The 15,253-nt window shown below is 32.5% G+C and overlaps 1 protein-coding gene across 1 annotated transcript in view; it reads right to left on the reverse strand.

The window, feature by feature from the left end:
• The window catches only part of MDGA2 (MAM domain containing glycosylphosphatidylinositol anchor 2), an 800,938-nt gene that overhangs the window by 181,743 nt on the left and 603,942 nt on the right, over positions 1–15,253 (reverse strand). The window contains exon 8 of the mRNA XM_063091085.1: positions 412–705. Within this exon, the coding sequence (XP_062947155.1) occupies positions 412–705 (294 nt within the window). The remainder of the gene's footprint in view (positions 1–411; positions 706–15,253) is intronic.

Consider the following 15,253-nt stretch of genomic DNA (forward strand, 5'->3'; position numbering starts at 1 on the left):
GAAATAGGTAGATAATTTGGGCAAAGGGCATGCAATTTCCTGAAGTGGAATCATGAACTGTGAAAACAAGAGTATTATAACTTGAATTAGCAATTTCTTACAGTCTTCATTTTGCTTCATTGCACATGGACAGTTTTTAACCATTAGGTTTGTAGACTCTTTGGCATTAATCAACCATGTAACACTATCATAATCATCGCACACACACTAGTACAAATCTTTTCTGTTAGTGTGTGTTAGTTCAAGTAACAAACAGATTTAGAGAAAACTATACTTAAAATGGGTAGTAATGATATAGAATTTTTTCATCCTAATCTAATTCCAAAACCCACCTCATTCTACTTGCAGAATAATGGTATCAATTTTTCCCTTGTCCCGGAATTGAAACACATATAAAGGGAATTTACTTACACTGAACAATGAGCTGCACCAAGGCTTCTCTTGGTTTCACGTTAAATCCATTGTACTGGCTGGTCTGACATCTGTACATTCCTGACATTTCCCTGGATACATTCACAATCCTCAGTGTTCCGTCATAACTCTCCATTTGCATTGACCCATCAGGCATTGCAACTTCTTTATCCGCTCTAGACCAAAGGATGATCGGTTTAGGTTTCCCAGTTACTTGACATTGCAGTTCTATTGTGTCTCCTTCTCTGGTGACCAAAGGTGATTTTTCCTGTGGAACAGTCAGATTGGGTGGAACTTGAAATGGGAAAAAGAAAATTTTTCAAGGTTAGTATAAACTGGTAAAGCATATTCAGACACAGATAATCATAAGGAAAAAATTTCTGCTGGTTGAAGAAATGTGACAATTCAGATGACAAAAAATATATAGAGACCTTGGGAATAAATGGAAAATACCCTCACTTAAAATAATTCTGAATTCTTTCCACTGAACACTTTCAAATGAGGATTTTAAACATTAGCACAACACATAAGGCACTACATTGAAAAACGAATAGTCAACCTAAGAACGATCTACTTAATGGCTTGTAATTATCAGCCATTAACCGGGTCTTTAAACACCTGCATTTCACAGAAGTGTGATTCTGCTTGCTGAGGGTAAGATTCAGCTGTGTAGATTCAGCAGCCACAGAAAGTGCAAGTGGTAGGAAAGTGAAAAAGGGGAACCTCTGATACAAAATCAGAAGTTTTGACTCTGGTTTAAAAACTGTTGCCCAATTGCTAAGGTTTTGGGTCCATTATCTCCCATTTTGGAATAGAATGGAACAACTGACTACAATGTCACACTCTTAGACAATTCATTGCATTCTCTCTCCTCTCTTGAACTTTTAATTTTGTTTGACGTTTGAATTTTTCAAATTTCACTTTAAAATATTTTGAAGTTATTGTAAATGGTTTGCCATGATGTTGCCACTATTTCTATAAAATTCATTTTAAGTAAATTTTCAAAATATATTCAATGAATATAAGAATTGTAATTTTTCTCAAGTAAAGCTAATTTGTGATTTTATTGAGAATATTCATGAGAAAATTAGGCTGATATTACTGGACCTTGCTTTACTGTACTGAAATATATTCATATTAGGATGTAATAAAAAACATGACCTAATATGAGGGATTTTTCCTACAAACATATCATCTGCTCCAGTGGAAGATTTTTATTTTTTATACAATTGTATATGAATTCAGATGAGTTTATGCAATAGATCATCTATCAAAAAAGCACCAGCTAAATAGACTGCTAGAAATAAAAATAACCAGAAACATATGAATAATTCTATCCTTCTGATAAATGTCATATGCTCCTTTTGGAAGTAGTACTGCATATGAATGAAAAGGGAAGTATTTTATTCTCCCTCTAGCATTACTGTGCTCCAATTCCCAGGGACAAAGCCAAACATAATTAAATTAAAATTAAAATTTTTTTTTAACTAATGTTGAAATGTTTCTCTTATTACATATAGAGAAAATTAATTCAAATCCAAAGTGATATGAAAATTAGCTTGCTATTTAAATATCTTCATCTCTACTTTTTAATTTAATTTTTTCATTTACTTTGTTTTTTAAAAAATTGTTACATAATGCATAGCACCTTAGAATTTAGAAAATATGAAACATTAAGCACCATCTTCTTGAAGAAGCTACAATCTAGGAATTGACATTAACAAAATATGTACTTAAAATGACTGCATTTAAAAAACCTAAATGGCTAAATAATTTGTTCTCACATATTTACAGATATAAACAATTAAATGATTTAGTCAAATAATTTGTTCTTTTTGAAATGAACCACAAAGTAATGATGCAATTCTAAGCACCATCTTGTAACAACAGGATTAGAATGTAGCTGCAATATTTATCTACTGTCCTTGAGAAAGGGTGCAGAGTAACAGCAATAACCTCTGCATTTAACATTTATTATGGACCAACTACATGCCAGGCATAATTAGGGCTTTCATATTTTTGTTTAATTCTCTTGATAATACTAAGGACCATATATTTAATATTACATTTTAACAAATGAGGACATCAAGAATAAGAAATGATAAATACTTTTATTTGAACAGAAGACAAATCAAGGCCAATTAATAGCAGATAGACTGAAGAAGCTCCTGTAAAGTATGATATCTGGAATTAATAACTTTGGGTTAGCCCTGGACTCCTCTTCTCCTCCCCATTACCACTTTGCTCCAATGGACAAACTGGACAAAATTCCTGCCCTTCTCTTGGTCACTGTCTCAAGGGCAATATAATGAGTCAACATACAAATATAAGGGAGTATCTGGTACATATTTTGCAAATTATCTTATCTATATTATAACTGTCATATCTTATATCCATAGTATATCTAAACAACTATATCTATATTAAAATATTTTTCATGTATGTCAAAACTGCTTATAAGATATACCAACCCAAATAAATATCCAAATTTTGATAAGTCTGTGTGAAATAAATAAAAAGAAATTACAAATTAAAAGATTATTTAACAGTTTTATTACTTGAAATATTCAATCCACGTCTCTTCCAAAAACAAGCCATATGACCTTGGCCAAGCATAACTACTCTCAGTACTAATTTCTCCATTTTTGAAACTAAGAATTTGTACTTTATGAGCCCCAAGGTTATTGATGTTCTGACTATATAAGAACAAGTAGTAAGAAGTTAAAGAGAGAAGTGGTACAAAATGTAAGAATTTATTTCCTGACTTAATAAGATAAACATTTAAAGATATTATTACATTAGGCCATTCTAACTAAAATAGATCCATGAGTAGCTATAATTTTTTAAAAGTTTATCATGCTAAATAGTTCAAAAATTCCCTCTGTAAATTTATTTGTTATTAATTTACTTAGATAAATCTCCCCCCACCCTTGCCTAATTAGAATTACAAAAATTTAAGGCTCAGTTTTAATCTTTGTAACTTAAAAATAGATTTTTGGATAAATTAGTCCAAGCTTTACCAAATAGCAAAACCAAACTAAAAGACAGACTAATCTCCATCCTTCTCTTCTGTAAAACTTTAGGTCTTGAAATCAGAGTGAAATCTTTCTCTACAACTCTCTTGGCCAAAAAGTCCTTATAATTTCTCAAAACTTTCATAGGCTTCTTTCTCTTTCTGTCCACATTAAATTTTCTGTCCCGTAGAATTCCATACTGAACTCTCTTAATTATTGATATACATTTTTCCTTTGGGAGATCTTGTTTGTTCACATAGATTTCTCTCTGTTTTATGTGTCGATAATGCAAATTCTAACTTTATCCCAAGGCTCTTCCAGCCTATGATTGCAGCCTATTTTTATATTCCAAAAGTCTTTAAAACCTCCAAACCTAAGCACTATTTATTTTTTGACTTGGTTAATAGTTAAGTGTCAACAAATCCCATTCGCTAATTAAAAACCATAGTTTTCTTTGTTTCACCATTTCCTCTTGTCCACCATTTCCAAACAGCTATCAAATCCCATTGTTTCTTTATCAGAAATATCTCTCACATCTGCTTGTTTCTTTTTATGGCCATAGACAGATTTCTCAGTAGAAAAATCATTTTCTCTTCTTGTGAGTGTCCTAAGTGGTTTCTCTGTAACCAGTCTCATTCTTCTAGGTCTCCTGCTACCCTGTCATAAGCTTTATAATCATCAACATAATTTTGTTCATGTCACAATGAAGACTACAAATCTTAATGAGACTGCTCATCATAATACCGCTTTAATAAAAAAATTGAAAACAACCTAATAAATTTGTTAAATCAATCATAGAACAGTCACACAATAGAATGATACAGCCTTTAAAATAATGATGTAATGGACCTGTATTTATTGATAAAGATATTTATATAGCTAAGCGAGAAGAGCATGTTAGCAAGTAGGAATAGCTATAACCACTACTAAGTAAGCAAAACATGTTTTTCGGAGTATGAACAGTAGTACCCAGTTTTAATACAGCAAATAAGTAGATTTTAGCTACTTTTGTCATACACACACACACACACACACACACACACACACACAACTGTGTGAGATAATGGATATGTAATTTGCTTAAGTATAGTAACCATTTTACCATTCATGTGTATCCATAACAAGATATTGCAAACCTTAAGTATACACAATAACATTTACTAAAAAAAAAGAAAAAGAAAAAGAAAAAGAAAAAGAAAAAGACATACGTCAATAAGTGTTAACAGGGAGCTTCCTGAAGGGGAGAATATGTATGCTTCATCTTTATATTGCCAGCACCCAGCACACTATCACTCACATAATAGGAATTCAGTAAAAAATTTTACACTTAAAGTACAAATTAAGACAGAGAGACAGCTGGGCACTGATTGAGAGAACATGGAGACTTATATGGGAAAAATCTAGAAGAAAAGGAAGCCCAGAAAGAACTATACCAAAACCATGACAGTGGTTCTCTCTGAATGTGGGATTATTGATAAATTTTATTTTCTTTACATATTTTTCCTGCATTTTTCACTTTTCAACAATATGTGCAACACATATTAGCATTTCACAGGCTCCAAAAATCCCAGAGAAACTTAATATTAATTCAATCTGTTTTCCAAAACTCATTCAATGAAAACTCCACTTTTTAGTAACACAAATGTATCATTCTGGAAGTGGTGTTCTCAACAACATAATCATCATGCAGGAGAAATGCTCCTGCGAGAAATGCTCCTGCAGAATCACTCACTCCTGTAACAGTCATTTACTCGAAGTTACACTGACTCATTAACCTCAGTGTCCTTGAACAAACAGATCTTTCCCACGTCTAGAGTGAGATAACGCCCTCGAATCCACGTTTTAGAATAGATTTCTCCTTCACCCCAATCCCAATCTTATTTCATCCATTGTTTCCATTCAAAACCTCGGTTTTTAAAGGGGGTCTTTTAGCACCCTGTCTGCCCTACCTGTTGAAACCCATTTCAAATGTTATTACTTTTGTAATAACTTTGTCTACCCTTAGGCTGATCTGGTTACTCACTTGTCTTGCACATAGTATGCTCTACCACTATATTGTATACTCATTTATCCTGCACGGCTTTGCCCTGTATTTTAGCCCATATTCATAGCCTTGGGGCACAGAGTGTATAATTCTTTCTCTAAAGCCTAGTGCCTTGCTTTCTTGATTGGGACAGATCGGGAAGTTGAGAAATGATAAAGGGAGAGGGAGAAAAAAAGGTAGAGAGGTAGGAAGATAAAAAGCTACGAGCATAATAGATAATAGAAATAAACATAACAGATATAATTCATGCACATTTCAGAACAAAAGTTATAAATAATAATGAAGTATACTAATTCTACAGTTAGCAGCTCATACAAGTAGCAGAATCTAATGCAACTATATTAAATTAAGGTAGATTTTTCATGCCAAATCTTGAGATGTATGGGGTGTGCAAGAAAGATAAACGCGTCAAGAAAGAAAGAACTCTTCCAGTTTTTTTTTTTCTTTTCATTTAAAGATTTGGATAGATAAGCTATACATTAAATTTAATAAAAAGTAAAAAGGTAATTTGAGAACATGCCATTTAATTTTATCATATTTTATTTCTTTAATCAAATTCATTATTTTTCTTAAAATATTAAGTCTCATAATGAAAACATCAAATTAAGCACAAAAATGTGAAACATCTGCATGTTATGAGTTCCACATTTACTCGAGATACTTTTTAGAAAAAAAGTACCTTCCAATAAAAATACAAATACACTCTCTGACATACAGTCTACACACAGCCCTAATTTTTATTTTTCTTGTCTGAAATGCTACTGTAGGAGATGCCATAATCAGAGAAACTTGGAAAACTTGATAATGATACGAAAGTTTCTCAGTCCAAATGTTAACAGATAGACAATTTGAACAAATCAGTTTTCTATCAACTTTTTCATTTTATCATAAACTGTAAAATAAAACAAATATAGAAAAGGAAAATATTTGTATTTCTTCATTGTAAAGGAAGGTGAGAAAACTTAATCTTTAGTCTTTAAGAGAAAAATGACTAGTTTATTATTCTTGCTCAAAAGAATGCAGGGTAAATTTCGTGCATCTGAACTATATGAGACTTCACGATGTCTGAAACAAAGACATCAGAACATGCTTTTTATGGACTTATTGGTATACAATATATAAATATCTAAGTATACTTTTATATTAGATATTGAAACAAAAGACCTGTTTCTTTTAATATAAAAAATCATATAAACTAAATCATAAGCAGATTTTTCTCCAGCAAGGTGAGACTCATATTTACAAGAATCCTAAAATAACTATGGCACTAATTCAACTATATTTGAATTTTAGGGGGAAAGTTTACAAGAGATATTTATGTTCTAGAATAGAACGCATAATGTTTAAAATATAAATAAGTCAGACATGGAAAGACAAATACCACATGATATCACTCAAATGTGGAATCTAATAAATAAATAAATAAACAAATAAATAAATAAGGTTCTCATGGAAGTAGAGAACAGAATAATGTTACCAGAGGCCAGGAGAGACGAGAGGTTAGGGGGATGATGGGGAGGAGAGGCGGTGGACTAACAGGTAAGAAACTATGCTATCTACCTTAAGCGAATTATTGTGTAATATATACATGTATTGAAACAACGTGCTTTATCCCACAAATATGCACAAAATGTTAAAATAAAAATAAAACAAATGTTTTATGTTTTTACATTTTACGTTTTATTTTAACTTTTTTATTTAAATGTTACAATAAAAATAAAACAAAATATAAATAAAGACTTCAAATAAATCATGAAAGTGACCCTAGAGCCCAGAATTCAAGAATTCTCATGATGACCAGATATAAACAAATGTAAAAGTAAGACTAAAGTAAATAGTGAACCTGTAGATGTAAATAATCCAAATGAACCAAATCTATTGTGTGTTTGTTTCTTCAAAACAACAGGTGGTTTTATTGTAGAATTGACGTGAGTTTAATCCTTGGTGATATACTGATTGAGACTCCAAGGTAAGCAGCATACTTAATTCAGACCACATTGTTTTAAAGGAAAGATATTCTATCATACTTGAATGCACTCTCAGAAGTTCTCAATCTCTTCTTTGTTAGCACATTATAGATTCACTTCATAAGCATGAGACAAGCACATGGATATAGCCAAATTTGGAGGTTTTGAGAAATCACAAAGTAACTTTACACAGAAGCAAAGAACTAGGTAATCTGCAATTGCAACAACTGTCAGTGGCATATCAGTAATGACATTTCACAATGGACTGTAAGGTAAGTAAGATACGTATGAGTAATTTCAGTGCTTAAGTTAAATTGTCAGCATGCTTGTAATTTCATTCATTGCTCTTTGACTCAAGTATATTCAGTGTAAGTGAGAAAAATGTTATTACTGTAATCTATATTTAAAAGGTTTCATAGACCAAATACTGGAAATATTCTAATCACCACATACCTCACAGCTGATTTGAACACGCCACTAAGATTGGGAATAATTTTTAAGAACTTGATGCTGAGTAGCCACTGAAAAATATTCATATGATGATACAAGGCACATTTGAGAATTTCCTTCAAATTAAAAATAATTCCAGTCCAAATCCCAATAATACTTTTCAAACTAATAAGCTTGATACATTTTCAGTATAATTAATGCTAGGATTTTTCAAAAAGTTTTGTAAGAATAGAATTAAAATACAATCTGAATCTTTCCATGAATTTTTTGAAGACCCCTGGTCTTTGTGTCATTTAAAAAAATATAAAAAGGTGTGCTTGAAAGGTGTTCAAGGTGACAAAAGAATTCCAACATGCTAAAGATTCCTCATTGGCATCGGCTTCCTTTTAAAGACTGACTGGTAACATACTCAAAGGGAAGGTAACAAAACTATAGCTCATTTCTTGTCAAAGGCATCAAGGTCACTACTGGATACTTACCAGATACAATTCCTGGTTTGTAAAAATGCAAAAAGATAATATGGTGAATTAAGTGATATATAGCATGTAGAATTATTTGGCTGTTGTATGAAAATATGCAGAACTTCCCTGAGCCATAGGTTAATAAGATAATAATATATTGCATTTTTGCATTTCCTTCTGGATTATCTTTCCCCTTATAAATGAATTACTGAAATCTAATTGGCTAATGTCTCTTTCTTCTCCTAAAAAAATCTTAATTACTATTTCTCAATTAATCTTTCTTAAAAATCATGTTACTTTGTCATTCAGATATCTACAGTAGCTCCCCATTTTCCAGAATAGATCTAAATCCGATTGCTTGTTTACCATTTTACCTGCCAAACTTTTAATAGAGTGCTTCTGTGAGAAGCTCTCTATTCAATCGAGGCAAGTCTTTTGATCTGCTTAACACACTTGACTCATTCTCAACTCCTCACCTTCCTTCCTTCTCTCCAGGAATGAATTTAACCTCACCATACCCATCAAATGATTCTCCATTCTTTAAAGCCCAGTTTACGTTTCCTGTTTTATTTGTTTTTTTCCTGATTTCTGTATCTTTTATTCATCTTCAATGTCTCTGAATTAGAGCTAGTCCGATTTGTTCTATATATCATGACAAAATGTGCACTCCCTTACATACATAGCTAAAACATCCTGATGTCGGCATCAGGGTTTTTTATGCCCTCAGTAGCTCCCACACCATGTGACATTATAAAGTATTTTAGAGGTGCTTAATGAATTCTTGATTGATGTTGCACCAATCAAGGTTACTAAGCAACCAAAGTAAGAAAACTATTGTTGAATAATTACCTTCTGATTATCCAAGGCTTAACTTTAAAGCATATAAATTTCAAGATCATTTTTCACACATGAACTGTTCTCTATTTTTAATTTTAAAAATACACAAAAAACAATAGATTTTTTTTTTCAATGTTATCATTCCTACTCGATTTTGATTTGGTCAGAGCAATAACATAAGGAGGTAGAGATAATACACTAAAATCTTGGAAGCATTTTGCACTATTTTCATTTATCCATTCTATGACTTTCCTCAATTAGCAGTAAAGATAAGGCCAGCTGGATCTAAATAGAATGTCCATGTGGATCCATATTCTAAGACTTGTGTTACTTATGGTCCTGTGGGTAAATCACACATGAAATAAGCACTTATTTATCAATATATTTTCACACCCAGACAATATGCTTACTGTTTTTGTCCATGATATGAATAAGCATAAATATATCTTTTATCAAACTCTGTAAATAAAAACTGTCTTTTTTTTTTTTTGCACTGACGTATATGTACACATACCTCACCCATAATAAATTGGGCAAACAAAATTGACAACGTTTTACAAATCTAGCAATAGATTTGGAAGAAACCCACCTTAAAAACAAACATGAGCTTAAATTACCACAGCATTTGCATTTGGAAATTCTAAGCAGAAATATACATTCACAGACACACACAATGCTTATTTTTAAAATAACTGGGGAAATCTTATTAGAACGGTATTGTGTAGGTTATTTGAAACATATGGGGAGAGACAGGCTCCCGGAGGGTAGCAATTCTGAAGGGTTTGGTACTGAGGATGGAGGACATGCAGTGCCATTCAATCAGGAGAGCAGGTTTGGCAGGCAACAGTTGTGGCTGTTCCAACTTCCCTCTCCCAGCAGGTGTTGCTATGGCATAAGAATAGTCTCTGAGGGATTCAATAGAACACAAAGTGTAAGATGAAAGAACAGAACAGAAAATTCTCTGCGTGGCATTCATGTTTTCCCTGCTACACAAGCTACAAGATGAGTTGCAAATAAACATAGGTTCTATTCTTTTGGCCTCATGAACAGATAAGTGAATGGGACGTAGTCTAGGGTTGCTTAGGTACTAGCGGTACTAGTTGGTTAAGTTTTCAAGTGTCCTGAACTGATATCATCTTCACATAATTTGGTTTTCTAACTTGAGCTTATAATAAATATTTTCTAAAAACACTAAAATAAGTCTCTATTAATAAGAAAAAATTTTATAACCTATTTGGAAATAGATATAAAAGCACATCTTTTTTTCTTTTTGTAAACTCCCTTCCCTGACTTATTGTATGTGTTTCTCATACACTGAAATACATAAATGAATGATGGTCAGTGATTAAGTATATAAAATCTCACAGGTGACAAACTTTTTCTTTTCTAAAAGAAATAAACAGGAGCAAGATATTTTAGCTTGCTTGTGATTCAAATTATGTTAAAATTTTAGCAAGCAAGGAATATGAATAGACTGGAAAAGTTGGAAGGAATGTTCACTTATTCACTATACAAAAGAAGCACTTGCATTTTTTGCTGTAATAAGAAAAGGGGTACTATATGAGTCAAAACATGAAATAAGGTTCTAAGATATTTAATTATTAAGATATCACGTGGTTATTTGATGAAAAAATAACTAACCTATAAACATTTCGAAGAAATAGGAACCAATTCTTCAACTCTCTTGTTTCGTTTTATGGTTTTTTGTTTTGTTTTGTTTTGTTTTAATAATGTGGAGTAAATCTGGAAAACTAGTTATTTGGATATAAGCAATTAATTAAAAATTTTAACTTTAAAGGTGGAATACTATACTCCAAACAGTATTATACGAACTAAAGACAATAGGCAGGAGAGAGTCCTATGACTAAAAAGTTAGCTAAGATTCCCAAATTCCTACAGTTCTTACAGTCCATAACATGTTTGTGTCCTTGCCTACTTGCTGTTAAAAATGGTACCATGATTTATCCAAATACATTTATACATGAATATAAATGCATTATCTCTAAAATCAGTAGCAAGCACTCTGGGATGAACAAAAGCAGGACTCCATATATAAAAGTTTGTACCCTACATTAGAGCTAATATCAATTATTTTAACATATATTTTTGAGCCCCTTTAATAAACAAATATGCTTAAGATTGGGGGCAAGAGAGATAAATTAGGCCATTTACTATCTTCAAGAATTACACTATGCATTATGGAAACTGATAAACATTGAGACTTCTTAGTACCTGGTAATTGCTCATAATTATTTCTAAATTAGGGGGCCTTGTTTTTAATAGACATGGAGAGTTTGGAAGAGTTCTAAGTATACAAGATTGGAAATTTGACTTGGGCTCAGGATCTAAACCACGTACTAGCTGTGAATCTTGGCAAAGGGATGTCTTAATCTCAATGTTCTCATCTGCAAAATTAAGCTGATGAAAATAAGAATTTAATTAGAATTTTAAAATAAAATGGCACAAAAGACGTGAGAGTGTCTTCTAAACTGTAAAGCACTTTGACTTTTGTAATATACTTGTAAAGAGCAAGGTCTGGCTGCCTAGGTTCAGATCCTAGCTCTGTCACCCACTATCTGGGTAAGCTTGGGAAAGTTACCTAGCTTGCATTTCTCAGTTCACTCAGAGCATAACAGTACCTACCTCACATTTTACAAAAATATATATCAGAAGTGCAAAGTATGGCATACAGTAAACAATATATGTTAGTTATGCTTTCTTATCATTGCCCGTTATTAGTGTGATATCAATGACCATAATTTATTATTATGCATATATTCACATTTCTATATTGAGGGCATCGATTTTGTTTTATTCATATCTATAATGTCTTAAGTACTGAGCATGGATCCATATATACAGGAGGGTACTTGAAATAGTTGATGGAAAGATCAGTATTATCTTTTAATTCTACTTTTTTCATGAACTTTTTGAAGTATCCTTGTGTGTATATTTGTGCGTGTGTGTGTGTGTGTGTGTGTGTGTGTGTGTGTCATTGCCATTGTCAGTTGTCCAGGTAACAGATGAGGACACTGTTTGAAGAAAATAGCGTTTTGAAAAGAACAGGAATGACCTATCCTAATCTGAATAGTCAAAGGCATCCTCCAAAGCCATCCAAGGAAGGAAGGTTCCATTTGTCTGCCATTAAACATAATAATTTGACCTATATGTTTGGATATTATCATAACATGACACCTAATACAGATATTCCAGCTCTCATTCTATTTCTATGAAGTAATAAGGTTGGAAATCCCTGAATACACCTATTCCTCCCTTATGAAGATGACAAAATGTCAGTGCTGTCCATTTTCACAAAGGTCAGGGTGTTGCCATGAAAACCAGGGACCAGTAAGTTAAGAGGAGCTGTCTGATAAGGTTAATTATGTTACTGCTTTCCTGTGGATGAAGGAATTCTAAATTAAAAGGAAGATAACCTATAAATTATATATAAAATGCATTTTATAAAAGCATAGCAACAGAAAGATGCTTTAAAGCAATTTGCAATTTATTTTATTTTCTAGAGCAACTGTTGCTCGCAGTGGTAAACTCTTCAGTGCAGAATGGCTAAAAAATCAATTTACTTCCACATTAAAAAGGTCATTTGTCTCCTTGTAGAACCCATGTGACATTGTTAGGCCTCTTACAAATGATCACTGTGGACAATGCCTGTGGTTTATGAATTCCCTAATTACACCACTGATCATGTACCACTGAATGTGCCTTATCCTGTGGTAACAGACACTACCACTATCTTAAACATTTTGACATAAAATGAAGCTGGCTCTTTCATGTTCTGTCAAGAGCAAAATGAAACAACCAGTGAACACGATGTTTCATCAACAGATCAGAGCCACATGTTCTTTAGAGCAAATGAGGTTTAATTAACAGATCTGTTACTAGATAACTGGTCAGTTAAAAAATAGGAGGAAAGTTTTCTTATAGCACACGAGGACCTTATTGACAACTATTCTACTGATGCATGATTGCATTTTATGATTCATTCTGCTAGTTTGTAAATGTATAGAACGCAACAATAAAAATATGGGCCAAATTTTAAAACCACATAAAAACTCATATAATGTCACTGATTGAAATAATGCATAACTCATTCTGAGCTAATATGTGTGTGAATATAGTACCACTTTATTAATACAGTTTTACATTGTGGTTTATTCCCAAGTAAAGGAATTTCTATTTAAATGTCAACTAAAAATATTTTGTTTACAGCTATTATTTAGATAGTAAAAGTGGACTACTTATGTTTCATTTTTAGTGGACTGTAATTCATGCTAAATGCGTTTTAGACACAGACATCTGAACTGCTTGTCATTTTATTATTTCTACTTCACATATTTATATTACCAGCATATTTCATATTGTGCATAGAATCTTTTTAGAAATGTAATGGCATTCTTCTTATTTCACATATTTTTAATCTAGTCATATTACTGACAGAATACCTAAAAAATCTGGGAAATTCTGATTTCTTTATCCATCATGTAGTTGAGAGGAGTCCAGTATTCTTGATTCTTCTCTTCCCCTGCAAATCATTGTCATGGACCCTTTTCTCAAGCTGTCAGTCCTGATCCTAAGCTGCTTCTTAGGCTGACTTTTACCCAACAGGACTTCCCAGGCTCCAATTCCTTAGTCAAAGAGGTCAGAAGGCAAACACAATGTGATTTGAGGTTTCTGAGATGGATTCACTCATCAAAAATACATTTCTCACAGTATATATCTGGAGCCTGAAATCTCATTACCTGAGCTCATTCTATTGAGATACTGTGTGTTTTGTGTAAAGAACCCAGGTTCTGCAGCTTGAATTGACCTATAGCTAAAAAGTCACCTTATGTTACCAGTTAGTAACCACGAGGCCTAGGAAAATTACTTATGCTTTCTAAAGCTCAAGTTTCTCATCTGTAAAATGAGTATAATCACAATACCTACTGTAAAGGGTGTCCTGAGGATTCAATGAAGTACTAATTGTAAAGTGTTCAGCTCAGTAATTAGAATATAATAAAAATTCCAAACACCTTAGTTTTTCTGTGTGTGTGTGTGTAGATAGGTATATTCTATGTTATATGGTCTGTAAATTACTTTGAAATACTTCAGTAAATGATAATGTGTTGTTTCTTAATGTGAGTGTGAACATGAATGTTCACAATTTAAGCTGCATCCCTACAATTTGTGCATTTTTCTGTGTTTTTGTTATGCTGACATAAAAGTTTTTAAAAAGATACTTCACCATTAACAATGTGATCTCCATTTGTGTGCCGTAAGTTTTAAGGTGTATGCTGTTAATATTTAAATTATGCTACTCAAGAGTACACACTCCAGTTGTAGTTAGGTAGCAATTTAAAACCCAAGTGGGTCTACTGTTTTCAGGCAGCTAGGAAAAGATAAATAACATTATCTTGAGCTGCATTAGAGGAGTTTTAACCTAGCATAACATTGAAAATGGTTTTCCTCGGTGAAATATATACTGCTCAAGCTATGTGCATTGGTTAGAGTAGGTAAGGCCTCCCCACTTTCACGTGTGGGTTATGAGACTGGGAAACTGAACATTCTAATACTGACATTCTAATACTCTTTGGAGTGGCATTCTTGGACTAGGGTACTTACAGTCTTGTGGACCATCATCAACAGAGTATGTGATCACATGACCTAACTAGAATGTTTTCTGAATCCCATCCAGAATATCTTAACACCTGTATATAGTGACCCTTTCATCCAGGACCTTTGTTAAAGGGGTATGACTGAATGTCAGAATCTCCTGAGATAGTAAAGTAAAGGAAAATACCCATTTAATCTAAGATTTTAATCCATGCTGCAAGCTCTCATACTAGATTTGAAATCTAAGATTATAAGCTTAAGTCAGGATATAGCTGTAGAGAGTGAACAATGTTATCCAAGCTTTTGAGCTCCATTTCCTTTTCTTCAAATGCAAGATATTAGGTAATATTATGTGTCCTCAATATTTGAAAACTAAGCTAATATTTAAGACATTTAAAAAATTAATTTTTGTTTAATGAAATAGGTATCTGGGGACCTGCTTCAATAATCTTTTTCTTA

Source organism: Cynocephalus volans, chromosome 3 (genome assembly GCF_027409185.1).
Source record: "Cynocephalus volans isolate mCynVol1 chromosome 3, mCynVol1.pri, whole genome shotgun sequence".
In the NCBI taxonomy this organism is placed as follows: Eukaryota; Metazoa; Chordata; class Mammalia; order Dermoptera; family Cynocephalidae; genus Cynocephalus; species Cynocephalus volans.